This window comes from Anabrus simplex, chromosome 6 (genome assembly GCF_040414725.1).
Source record: "Anabrus simplex isolate iqAnaSimp1 chromosome 6, ASM4041472v1, whole genome shotgun sequence".
In the NCBI taxonomy this organism is placed as follows: domain Eukaryota; kingdom Metazoa; phylum Arthropoda; class Insecta; order Orthoptera; family Tettigoniidae; genus Anabrus; species Anabrus simplex.
In genome coordinates, this window is record NC_090270.1 from 277,891,249 (window position 1) to 277,905,574 (window position 14,326).

The 14,326-nt window shown below is 42.5% G+C and overlaps 1 protein-coding gene across 1 annotated transcript in view; it reads left to right on the forward strand.

Annotated features, from left to right (window-relative positions):
• The window catches only part of LOC136875979 (uncharacterized), a 328,986-nt gene that overhangs the window by 198,198 nt on the left and 116,462 nt on the right, over window positions 1-14,326 (forward strand). Inside the window, exon 12 of the mRNA XM_068228285.1 lies at window positions 13,364-13,433. Coding sequence (XP_068084386.1) covers window positions 13,364-13,433 — 70 coding nt within the window. The remainder of the gene's footprint in view (window positions 1-13,363; window positions 13,434-14,326) is intronic.

Here is a 14,326-nt window from a genome sequence, read left to right on the forward strand (position 1 = left end):
AATACAAGGACTAATCCCATACTAAAGAGGTGACTTAAGAAGAGAACAATTTGTTTTACGTTAACGAAGAATAGGTTGAGAAAAATAAGTTCACCTCAAAACAATATGAGTGGGAGCTCGAGAGGGTTAGCACTCTCTATCCCAGTATGTAGCTTTAAAAGAGAATATATGAAAGAGTAGTTACATTTAGGAAAAGGTTACATGGTGGAACGCTTAGAACCCGCCCCGAGAGTTAAACTACTGAGCTAGCCAAGAAAAAAGTTATTAATTGGTCATTACCTTGTTGTTGACGACCGCTGCCGAGGAAAGAGGCGCTTCCCGCCTCCTGCTATGTACTTTATACACTGAAAGATGGAACAGAAGTGGCCCGGAGACCCTAAAATCAGCAGTTTAAATACTCTCGCGGAAGGTTCTAGGCGTTAGGGGAATGAAAACACCCTCCCACGAGGATTTTATTGGTTGATCAATAAACCCCCTACACAATACTAAGAAGAAACACATAATTGGTGGAAAATTAATTTAAGAAATTCGGGATAGGCTAGATTTAAAACAAGGGGAAAGAAGGGGTAATATTGCCAACTTAACCAATGACTGAAAAAAATTTAGCAAAGAACAAACATTTGAAATAAAAATTTCTCCAACAAAATAGTTCTTTGACTTCGCACTAGGGTGCACTATTGTTGATCTTCAGTAGTGTCCTCTAGAAGAGAAGGTTCACACTTCTTACTTCAAGCGAAACAAAAACACATCAAAAATGACACAGTTCAAAAACTCAAAATTTTCCACGTGGTGACATCTTCTGAGAAAGTAGAGAATTAATAGCGTAGATAAAGTTCAGACTTCCTCCAGCAGAGGAGTTTCAACTGGCGCAAATTTTAAATTAGCGGCGTGGAGGTGTACCGCCCGGTACAATTATTATTATTTCTTGTGACTATTTCTAGCCTGGTGCATTCCTTGCAAAGTAGACCCTCCGAATAGGATAGGTGGCATCTGCCACGTATAGGAAACTGAGAGTAATTGAGGTGGAGGAAAGTATTATGTGTGGCGTATGAGTTGCAGGGATTTCGGGAACAGAAAAATCATCCAGTCCCCAAGTCAAGGAAATTATTAATTTAAGGTTAATATTTCCGACCCGCCACTCCGCTGAGCATCCAGTCAAGTAGTCGAATAAGCGTACTGCTTCAAAACTGCTGCACAGCGACACAAAACGCACGGAGAGCAGAAAACCAAGCGCAGAAAAAAGACTCAGTAAGGCATAGAGAAGTCAGCATTTAAATGGAAACAACTCCGAATAAAAAATCCATCTCGGGTTTACACCTGGCGGTACCTTTGACACTGATCCGTCAGTGTCTCCTGAAGAATTATCTTCAACTGAGTATGAAGTAAAATTTCGTCCAGCTCTTTAGATGAATGGACAGTGGACTGGCCTTCACTTCAGGGTGCTCCAGGTTCGATTCCCGGCTGGATCAGAGATTTCATCTTTGGTTCATTCTTCTACCATGGGGACTGGAGTTTTGTGTTCGTCCATCTTCATTTATGTACCACGCATCTTACTATAAAAAACACAGAAACACGTAATGGTGAATACTTTCCTATATAAATGGTGGCACAGGCAAGTCTGTAAAACTGAGTGATATCCATACAAAGTGCCTACTCCAGTAAATTGGGAAAAGGTTGGGAAGAAGAGAAACGTGGAGGAAAATTTCACTAAATCTATCCACCGTTACTTATGGCGACGTCAGGTCACCAGACAGATGAGACGGATTCTGGGGATTCCGCACCAGCATGCTACAAGGATAAATCGGAGTTTCCTGAGAGGACCGGACATAAACTGAAGCAAATACGGCGCAACATTTAACGCTAAATCAATTGTTCACCGTGGGTAAATGATACTTCTGACCGACACGCTAACTCGGTACGACATTTCACTGTCAGCGTTACAGCAAATTAAGCTCACCGACCATCGCGCCTTGAAATCACAAGATTACAGAATCCTTAAAGGAATAGTGGGCTGGCCGGTAATGCAGAATGTACTACGCTTAGGTACGGGACTTACAGTCAGTCAAGGAATACTCGGCTCAGTCATTGAGTAAACTTCCCCCAGTGGTCGAGTATTCATCTTCGTAAGTGGACTAACAATGGCTACACTTTAGTTAATGACCACGCACCAGTCAATCAGGACAACAGGAGAAACCCGGGAAAATGGACACATTCAGAGAAGATCTGGATTATATTCTCTCTGAAATCCCAGAGGGACATACCACCATATTGCTAGGAGACTTCAATGCCCGGTTGAGAAGGGAGAGAAATATAATTGACCACTATGCAGCATGCAAGCGAACTAACTTCAACGGAGAACGAGTGATGGAACTGTATAAGACTTTTGGCTTGGTTATGAAGTCAACAGCCTTCAAATACCTACATAGGAAATAATGACCTGGATATGTCCCAACAGTAACCAGGGCGAGTTCCAGATAAACTTTGTGGCTATCTCCATAAAATCCCAAACGGCAATGTAAAACGTAAAAGTACTGAGAGGCGTCAACCTGGATTTGGATCACTACCTCACAGTGATCAAACACACTACTTCCTAGGAACAAAGGAGGGTACAGCACATTTAGAACAATCAAACTGGACACATAAAGACTTAAGAACAACCGGGAACTGAAGCAGGTCCTAGTCAAGACGGCTGGTGAACTCGACCCTCCCTCACAAGAAAATAGAAACGTACGGTATGTGGTGGACTGAAGAATGTTACTACGCAACAGTCCAAAGACCAACAGCATGGTTGAGATGGAACTGAGATAAATTATTAGAACGGGGAAGCTCACGGCCAAGTTAGTCCGAATCTTAACCAACTGACCCAGATTGAAAGTAAATCTAGGAACCTTACAGAATTTCAAGAAGAATCTAAATAAATACAGTCCTACGAGCCTTCGCTTCAGAGACTCACGGGGCAAACCGTTTTACAACAAGCACAACTGCTATCTCCCAGCTGATATTTTAAGAACCTGTTCAATATTGAATAACCCAGTGAAGATTTCTACTGCCAGCAAAGGACACCGAACCCAGACTCACTACCCCCGTCAGTGGAAGAAGTTAGTCAAATCTCCTAACTGCACAAGAACAGATTGGAAAGAAAACCCGTGGTTTTCAGGAGCTGAAGAAGAAAGGTGCCCCTAGTCAGAGGAGCTACACCGGGGGATGATGCTACAATATTGGGCAAAGATAAAGTTCAATAGTCGGCCCAGTGGTGTGGGGGTAGCGTGCGTGCCTCTTACCCGGAGGTCTCGACTTCGATTCGCGGCCAGGTCAGGGATTTTTACCCGAATCTGAGGGCTGGTTCTAGGTCCATTCAGCCTACGTGATTACAATTGAGGAGCCATCTTACGGTGAGTTAGCGGCCCCAGTCTAGAAAGCCATTATAACTGCCGAGAGGATTCGTCATCCTGGCCAAGCGACACCTCGTAATATGCAAGCCTCCGGGATGAGCAGCGGTCTCTTGGTAAGCCATGACTTTCCGGGATTTGAAGACGTCCAGGCATAAAGCTAATCACACTGTTCCTCTCAGTGCCAAAGTTATTTGAGTACATGACATAGAGATTTTTAAAGTAAACATGCCTCAGTACTAAAATGATGCTTGTAATTGTATGAAGAAACCAATTGTGTGAAATGTAGGTATCATTCAGTACATAGATTAGCTGTTCCAGAATTTGACGACATGTGACGGAATGAAACCCGAATAATAATATTTCAGAGAATATGTGCGACAAGCAAACAGGAAAGATCACGCTTCATGGAAATGATGCGGCAACTAATTTTCTGAGCATTGTCATGCGCTAACACACACAATTACACATTCGCATAGGTGCGAGACCGAAGTTCATCACCCGAATGGAATTACGTGTCAGGAAACATTGTAATCATACACAGCATACTGGGCAGAGAAGTATTGGTTACTAAGACACACATGTTTCCAATTAAACTTCACTTTGAAAGGTGGTGGTGATTATTGGTTTAAGAAAGAGTAAACTGGGAAAACATCCTCTATTAACACTATTCAAAGGGAAAAAGTGAAAGTGGTCTCACAATTCGAAAAATGAAGGAATCGGCCAAAGAAATACAAGGGCCACAAAGGGCGTGAAAATGAATGACTCACTAGGATTCGCAAACCTAATACCGTCGGGGTAGGAAAAGGACAAGAGTTGATCAAGGAAGGCCGGATACGATATATGAAAGTGAGGAGCCAGGCATAATTAAATGAAGCAATGTCAAGTACTCAGACAAGGGCCCCGTATTTGCCAACCCGCACTCCAAAGTTAACAGACCTCGGGCCTCTTTTAGTCGCATCTTACCACAGGCAGAGAATATCGTTGGTGTTATTCTACCGCCCCGAACACCCACAGGGCGTCTCTTTGAAAATTTTATATTACCGGGCGAGTTGGCCGTGCGGTCAGGGGCACGCGGCTGTGAGCTTGCATCCGGGAGATATTGGCTTCGAATCCCACTATCGGCAGCCCTGAAGATGGTTGTCCGTGGTTTCCCATTTTCACACCAGGCAAATGCTGGGGATGTACCGTAATTAAGGCCATGGTCGTATCCTTCCAACTCCTGGGCCTTTCCTATCCCATCGTCGCCATAAGACCTATCTGTGTCGGTGCGACATAAGGCAACTAGCAAAAATAAAAATAAAACAATTTGTTTTACGACGCACCAACACAGACAGGTCTTATGGCGACAATGGGATAGAAAAGGCTAGGAGTGGGGAGGAAGTGACCATAGCCTTAATTAAGGTACAACCTAAGCATTTGCCTGGTGCATATGGTGCGTGTGGGATGTTTAAAATTAAAAAATCATTAAAATGAAGGTCACATGGCCAAGATTTCGATATCTGTTGTCGAGTCAAACTGGAAGTTTACATTTTATTTTTAGTAAGAAATAAGTGTTCATCCGCGTGTAAAGAAACGTCTATTATCACTTCACTTTCTGCAGTTTTTAGATTGCCATATCTTCTATATCAGGGGTTTCCAAAAGGCGGCCCGCGAGCCGCATGTGGCCCGTGAAGCCAATTTTGCGGCCCGCGAGAGCACTGTAAGAAATAATGTGAAGAAAAGTCACAAGAATATCTAATAGCTCGTTCAAAAACGTATTAATTTTTATACACCATATAGACCCAAGTCAAAACTAATTATTCTTTAATACTAGTTCCTCTTTTCAAATATTCACTTGTTCTCAACAGATTGCATTTAATTTTAAAACATTTAAAATCCAAATTTCAAGTAATAATGTTGTTGGTTTTGCATCGCACTGACTACTTTCGATGGTTTTCGGAGACGCCGAGGTGTCGAAATTTTGTCTCGCAGGAGATCTTTTACGTGTCAGTAAACCTACCGACACGAGAATGACGTATTTGAGCACCTTCAATTGCCACCGGACTGAGCCAGAATCGAACCTGCCAAGCTTGGGTCAGAAGACCAGTACCTCAATCGTCTCAGTCACTCAGCCCGGCTCCAAATTTCACTCTCTTATGCAATTTTAAAGTAATGTTTTAAGCAATTAAAATTATCAAACCCTCCTTTCAATTGAACTATGCACATTCTTTCATGATGGTGCTTCTGTACTATTTGCAGAATTTTAGACAAATTGGCCTATTCAAGTGCGGCCCGCCAACATGAGTAAGGTTTTCAAAATGGTCCTCAAGCCCTTACTAAGTTAATTAGAAACTCCCGTTCTATATATATATAAACATCTTCTCTGTCTGTCATTCAATGCGATATTGAGAAAACGAGAATGTTCCAACAGCTGAAATTCGCAACAGTTGTAAGTTGTTATCTCTTCTTTACAGGTAAAACACAATGAGCCTCTCACGACCACGAATTTTGAACATTTAAAGAAAATTACGTATTTGTAGCGTCGTTGTTGGGGGCTGCCAACGAGCACAGAATAACAAAGAGATGGCGACACGTCTTGCAATACATTCGATACCTGAGGCCGAGATTTGTGCCCGTCACCATATTAGCAGCATGGAATAAAATATTATCGAGCATCTCATCATCGTGCTGTCAGAAATGAAGGAAAAGGCACGCGTGGTCGCCATATTGTTCGGGCCACAATATTACAGACCGGTTGCTTCTATTATTGATCGAGTAACGTTATTTAAAGTGGCATAAGTTCAGTTACTGCGCCACATTTTGAGCGCAGACATCTAGCCGCGATCACATTGTTCTTCGTTTCTTGCCAACACTTGAACTTAACAACTAGTGATACATTCTTAGGTGCGGCAGCGCTATTTTTGAACTTACGAACTACTACAGGTTAGGATCACGAAGTGGTGTCAGGCCTCTAGCATTGATTCCAGAGGCCGATAGCAGCGCATTCTATTTTGGACAATGGCGATTAGTTAAATTAATTTATCAATCGGACGAGTGACAAAACCATTGATCTGCAAGGGCGCCCATATCCGGGAGCAAGGTGGGGCCGCCCCCCCCCCCTTCCACACTCCCCCAGCTCTCAGGGAAAGGCAAAAATCTAGTCTAGTCATGTGTTTTCCTTTCAAGAAAATGATTTAAAAGTCAGTATTATGTAGAAGCTGTAGTACCGTTCCCCATCAACAGGCAGGGAACACCGTGGGTTATTCTACCACAGAAAACAAGACGCCATTTATCTTCCAAAATATTAAAAATACTACGTACCCCCAGGTCTAGGCCCCCCCCCCATACAAACTGTCATATGAGCGCTGATGTTGGTCTGGATTGGTTAGGTCCGGCTACTAAAAAAAAACCATTGCGCTCTGATTATCATGTACTCCAAGGTCTATTACCTGATGCATCACTACAGTGGTTAAGTGTAAGAGCGGGCCAAGAGACCTAACTTCGCAAAATACAAATACATGGTTAAAAATAAATAAATAAATAAATAAATAAATAAATAAATAAATAAATAAATAAATAAATAAATACATAAATAAATAATATGATAAGATATATTTATTATTAGTATTAATATTATTAATGAATAATAATTATCAATGCTATTAATTTTGCATCCCTCTGACGACTTCTACGACCCTGTTTGACGCTGAGATGCCGGAATGCTCCACATGAGTTCTTTACGAGCTGGTAAATCTCCCGAAAAGTTACGGGCATATTTGAGCACTTCTATGCAGCACCATTCTGAACTAAAATCGAACTCACCACCTTGGGCTCTCAAAAGGCCAGCATTCTACCGTCTGAGCCACTCGGGCCGGCTTTGCATATTCTCAGTTATAAAAACCTACACTGAAAAGGACAGCTATTAACCAGTCAGAAAAGTAAATTATTGGATTAATTGAATTTTTATCGAAACATATGAACACGATGATTGATGAAGCGTGAATGAAGTAGCGACCGTCGATAGAAGTCGTTTGCGATCAATGGATGAAAGACCGCGTGGAATTGGGGATAGCCTACATTGCACCATCGTCCGTCCTGTAGCATTCCATTGCAGCGAACTACGAGACAGGAATAATAATACTTGTTTTACGACCCACTTTATGGTTTTTGGAGACACCCTTCGAAACAAGCATAACGTTAACAAAATGTCATGGAGAATACAATATTGCATATCTAAAATAATAATAATAATAATAATAATAATAATAATAATAATAATAATAATAATAATAATAATAATAATAATAAAAACCATGTCAATGAAATCTCGACGAACCAAAATAGAAACAGCATTCCAGCTTACGAAAGACACCTTTAACAAAAAAATCCCTCTCCTGGAATTCCATGATCAGACATTATAATACAGTAGTCGAGCCTGAAGGCCTTTATGCTTCAGAAACACTGTGTATAACTACATATGATCCAATGGAAAAGCTGGAGATCAAGGAAAGGAAAATACTACTAAAAATTCTAGGCCACAAATTCTATAATAACTAACTTTCACACATCAGCAATGAAACACTGTATAGGAAAACAGAAAGGATTACCGAGGCCATAAGGAAAAGGAGAATTGACTTCTATGGCCACATCCTAAGAATGGACCCGAAAAAGATAATTAAAAGAATCTTCTATTAGGTCTATTTCCGCAATAAGGAAACCAAACCGAACTGGTTTAAAGAAACTGAGAAGAACCTCCGAGAGTTCCAAATTATAGAAAAGATGCTGGCAGATGGATCCGCGAAGAAAATAACCAAAGATAAAACAAAGAGTTTTCAGGACAGGCTGAAGTCCAAACGACTATACAGGATTTCTGAAGAAGAGAGGAAGGCAAGATCTGAAAGGATGAAAAAGAACTGTGAGGACAGGAAAACACGACTCACTGATTATTGATTGATCTATCGTACCCCAAAGTGAGTGAAACAGACAAGAAGAAGAAGGAAAGCAAGGTCTTCTCCGTACAGGCCACGAAGGCCCTAGGAGGGGTGGAAGGTAAAGGCTTCCACTATCTGTAACCTCGACACTTGGTGAGGCAAAGTGTTCAGCTCTTCGCCCGGCCGTCTTTGCCCCCAGGAATTAACCTGGTAGCCTACTCATGTTTGGTGTAGGCTGAGTGAGCCTCAGGACCATATGCACCTCTGTAAGTGGAAATCTCGTTTTCCTAAATTTTTCAACTTCCTGTCCGGGAATCAAACCGAAGTCCTTCCAGGTGAACCGAGCTCGCATTTACCGCCTCTGCCAGGCACATTCTAAGAAGAAGAAGAAGAAGAAGAAGAAGAAGACAAGGAAGAAGACGAATACTGTGTATTTCAAGTCCTTTAGATTTCGCGTGTATTTCTTTAACCTTCTAGTAAAAATATCACACTATCTACATTCTGCCGTTACAATAGCTTTCCCTAAGATATTCTGTCTGAAAAAATAAAACTCATTTCTGGCTAACCTACCGCAATATCGAAAAACAACGCAACACTCCCCACTATACAACTGTAGTTTTCAGTACTTCCTTTACTCAGCGTTGCGATAGATGTCAATCACCATGAACAGGTTTTCGAAGATCATCGGTTACATCTAGCAGCGCGTTCATGTACAGCTTTAAATGGCTTTACTTTTGGCATTCTCGACACAAACAACATCCAATATTAGTAGGAAAAAACTAAATCAGAACTAGAAAAATGTATTTTAAAAGAGCCAAATATTTATAGCACTGCTCACCGGGTAAGGAATGAATTTCGTTATTCTGTTCAATTAACAAACTACTATAACCGCAAACCATGGATATTTAATACAGTAATGTACACTGAGCTAGTCCTGACAGGTGGTAGTGATTATTGTTTTAAGAGGAAGTTTACCTGGGCAAACATCCTCTATAAGACACTAATCAGAGAGAAAAAATGTAACGGGTCCGACACTTTGAAAAATGAAGGTATCGGCCAAAGAAAGACAAGGACCACGAAGGGCATGAAAGTGAAAGACTCCCTAGGCCACGATACCTAATATCGTCGGGGTATGAAAAGAACAAGAGTTGACCAAGAGAGGTCAGACAGGATAGATGAAAGTGAGGAGCCTGGCACAAGTAAGGAAGTTTGGTGAGGTCATCGAACGATGGTGAAACTGAAGTATGAGAAGGGATGTCATAATGTTACATTACAAAGACACTCGTTAGCTGAACGGTCAGCGTACTGGCCTTCGGTTCAGAGGGTCCCGGGTGCGATTCCCGGCCGGGTCGGGGATTTTAACCTTAATTGGTTAATTCCAATGACACGGGGGCTGGGTGTTTTTCTTGTCTTCATCATCATCACGACGCGCAACTCGCCTACTGGCGTCAATTAGAAAGACCTGCACCTGGCGAGCCGAACACGTCCTGCGATATCCCGGCACTAAAAGCCATACGACATTTCATTTTCATTACAAAGACACATTCATACTTTCGCTGGACGAGTGCTGAGTCACGTACTATTTCAGCGTGGTTGCTGAAATACGTAAATACATCAGGGTTGTCAGCTCAGCTTTCCCCCCTCCCCCCCCCCCCCGCTAAATCTAGTTTATTTCATCCAACGTGCCTCGTGATGTGGCAACCACACTGAAATACTAGTTTATAAATACGTACACTCCACCTGATTCATCGCTAAGTTCTACCCCTTGACTTTCATTTTCCAGTCGCCGAGATTGGCTCTGGTATCTTGCCACTTTAGGAATGTGGGATTTCCAAGAATTCGTAAAGGGGTGTACAATGATACTCAGTTCCCCAAACAAATGATGAATCGTTTACGTCATTCAATTCAAAGCTGCAATTATACTGAAATGTGTTCTAAATTGTTCCACAGTAATTATAATATAAAACAAAGATAATAAATTACATTCCAGGAATAAAGTTTCGTTGATTTGTAGATAGCATCACAGTGTTGAGAAACCATTCTTGATGGTATTCTAGAACTAAACTGCAAACTTTCAAAATTTTCTCCAGTAGCCAAATAACCGTCCGCCGCTGTGGTGTAGAGGTTAGTGTGATTAGCTGCCACCCCCGGAGGCCCGGGTATGATTCCCGGCTCTGCCACGAAATTTGAAAAGTGGTACGAGGGCTTGAACGGGGTCCACTCAACCTCGGGAGCTCAACTGAGTAGAGGTGGGTTCGATTACCACTTCAGCCATCCTGGAAGTGGTTTTCCGTGGTTTCCCACTTCTCCTCCAGACAAATGCCGGGATGGTACCTAACTTACGGCCACGGTCGCTTCCTTGCCTCTTCCTTGTCTATCCCTTCCACTCTTCGCATCCCCCCGCAAGGCCCCTGTTCAGCATAGCAGGTGAGGCCGCCTGGGCGAGGTACTGGTCATCCTCCCCAGTGGTATCCCTCGACCCAGAGTCTGAAGCTCCAGGACACTGCCCTTGAAGCGGTAGAGTTTGGATCCCTCGCTGAGTCCGAGGGGAAAACCGACCCTGAAGGGTAAACAGATTAAGAAGAAGAAGAAGCCAAATAACCATAACAAGATCTTTTACACTTACCTACGGGGTTCCGCAAGTGAGTACTTTGGTTTCCAAATATAAGGCGATGGTTTTGAAACAGGAAACTATAATTTTTCGTCATCCATTCTTAAATAGATAGTATAGGATTTCACATCTTCCCATTTGAAGTTCTTTTAGTATATTTTGATGGATTCCCTACGTATGTCTTCTACCTACACAATCTCTAACCCAAATACGTTCCTTCTTCGATTTCTTCTTCAGTATTAATGCAATAACCATTGTCGCTGTTACAGTTGTTGCACAAGCATCCATCCTTTTAGAACTGTGACATAGGATATGATAAAAGCTTTGACATAGTAGTCTAGTCTATAATACACTCAAAACCGTGCTTGATAGCTGCAGTCGCTTAAGTGCGGCCAGTATCCAGTATTCGGGAGATAGTAGGTTCGAACCCCACTGTCGGCAGCCCTGAAAATGGTTTTCCGTGGTTTCCCATTTTCTCACCAGGCAAACGCTGGGGCTGCACCTTAATTAAGGCCACGGCCGCTTCCTTCCCATTCCTAGCCCTTTCCTGTCCCATCGTCGCCATAAGACATATCTGTGTCGGTGCGACGTAAAGCCAATAGCAAAAAAAAAACAATAAAAAAACACTCAAAAATCACACATTGATCACATATATTTGGTTTATTATATTTTGTGACACAGACATGTGGTAGTGTATTATAGGCCTGCCGGCCTCGCGGTGTAGGGGTAGCGTGCCTGTCTCTTATCCTGATAACCCGGATTCGATTCGCGGCTAGGTTGGGGACTTTTACCTGGATCTGAGGGCTGGTTTGAGGTCCACTCGGCCTCCGTAATTAGAATTGAAAAGCTGTCTGACGGTGAGATAGCGGACTCGGTCTAGGGAGCCAAGAATAACGGCCGAGAGGATTCGTTGTGCTGATCACATGACAACTCATAATTTGCAGCACTGTTTCCACTTACGTCTGCCAGTCTGTTTAGTTTAATTTTTCCTATACGACCTTCCTTGTTCAGCTCTCGTTTTCTTCCGACCATGACAGTATTAGCTTTGCGAAATCTATAGAGTATGTCCGTTTTCCCTCTGTTTAATGTTCAGAAGGTGGTTCCTCAGCTGTTCTTCTGAAAACACCACCACCACACCGAGTAATTGGGAAAAAGATTCGAAGGGAGAAGAATGTTGGAGTTTACTTGATTACCACACAGTCTACAGTGGTTTTAACCGAGCGCGTAAAGAACTTATACGGGAGTGGTGGTGGTGATTTTTGTTTTAAGAGGAAGTACGACTGGGCAACCATTCTCTTTATAACACTAATCAGAGAGGACAAATGGAAGGGATCCGAAACTTCGAAAAATGAAAGTATCGGCTAAAGAAAGACAAGGACCACGAAGGGCGTGAAAATGAAAGACTCCCTAGGCCTCGGGTGATGTAATATCGTCGGGGTCGGAAAGGAACAAGAGTTGACCAAGGAAGGTCGGATGTCGAATAGGAGAGATGAAAGTGAGGAGCCTGGCACAAGTAAGTGGAAGCAATGCCAGGACTCAGCTAAGGTCCCCATGGTCGCCAACCCACGCTCCAAAGTTCAAAGCCCATGGCGCCCCTTTTAGTCGCCTCTTACGACAGGCAGGGGATACTGCTGGTGTTATTCTACCACCCCCACCCATAGGGGGAGGACACGTGCGGGACATTCTAGCACCTCAACGTCGATGTCGAATGCCATAAATTAACAAGGAAATGAACAGTTCTATTTAAATTTATTATAATATTTACATCTCAGTCCGGTTCTTGGCTCGATTGTCAGCGTAGTGGCTATCGGTTCTGATAATTCCGGGTTCAACTCCTGTTCGAGGTGGCGATTTTATCCGCGACTCGTTAATTCGTCTGGCTCGGTGATCAGGTGTTTGTGTTCATCTAAATACACACAACACATCACACTACCACCCACCACAGAGACACATAATAGTGCATACATTCTTCCACACAAGTAACTGGGAAAACAACGGAGGAAGAAGAAGAAGAAACCTTACATTTTAACATTTCACTTACATTTTAAAATGGTGTTTTATTTGACCCACTAGAGCCTCTGTGGCTCAGATGGCAGCGTGCCGGCCTCTAACTGCTGGGTTCCGTGGTTCAAAGCCCGGCCACTCCATAATCACAGTGGAGGCGGGAGAGGATTTTTTTCGGGTATTCCGGGTTTCCCTGTCACCTTTTATTACAGCAACACTCTCCAATATCATTTAATTTCACGACTTTAACTGAGAATGGAATCAGACTTCGGAGAGATGATTTCATATGCAAGTATACTAATCTTCACTAGTTAAAACACAGCTAATTACACCCTGTGAACTTCACCTTGGCAGCTCTCCCACCACTGTTCTGTTCTGGGTAACCACACAGTGTGTAAATAGTAACACTATATACCTGACCTTCCTTCATTCATTTCACTGTCAAGTCACCTTGTATTGTCTGGTCATTTCGAGCCAGACCTCAGAGTCCACAACAAGGAACAGGAAAGCTTTCAGGTAAGACTGTCTCCAGTGATTCAGAATGGTGTTAGAGTATGTGCAGTGGATACGATATACAGAATCACTTCAACTCTGAATTATAACCCAAGCTTAGGGAAAAAGTGGAAGATTCAGCGGTGTGCCAGTTCGAGCCCAGGTTGGGGCATCTATTTGGTGTGGCTCTAATTAATTACTTAATGCCATCCTTCATTTTTCATCATATCCTATTAAAATGTAGCGTGATATAGATTTACCGTATTTATCCATTTAATAATGTAAATTATTTCAATCTGATTGGCAGCCCAGGATGGTAATATAGTAAGTGAGATTGAATCAAGGTGTAGTAAAGCTAATGCAGTGAGCTCGCAGTTGCGATCAACAGTATTCTGTAAGAAGGAAGTCATCTCCCAGACGAAACTATCTTTACATCGATCCGTTTTCAGACAAACTTTGCTTTACGGTAGCGAAAGCTGAGTGGGCTCAGGATATCTTATTCATAAGTTAGAAGTAACAGACATGAAAGTAGCAAGAATGATTGCTGTTACAAACAGGTGGGAACAATGGCAGGAGGGTACTCGGAATGAGGAGATAAAGGCTAATTTAGGAATGAACTCGATGGATGAAGCTGTACGCATAAACCGGCTTTGGTGGTGGGGTCATGTGAGACGAATGGAGGAGGATAGGTTACCTAGGAGAATAATGGAATCTGTTATGGAAGTTAAGAGAAGTAGAGGTAGACCAAGAGGACGATGGTTAGACTCGGTTTCTAACGATTTAAAGATAAAAGGTATAGAACTAAATGAGGCCACAACGCTAGTTGCAAATCGAGGATTGTGGCGACGTTTAGTAAATTCACAGAGGCTTGCAGACTGAACGCTGAAAGGCATAACAGTCTTTAATGATAATGTATG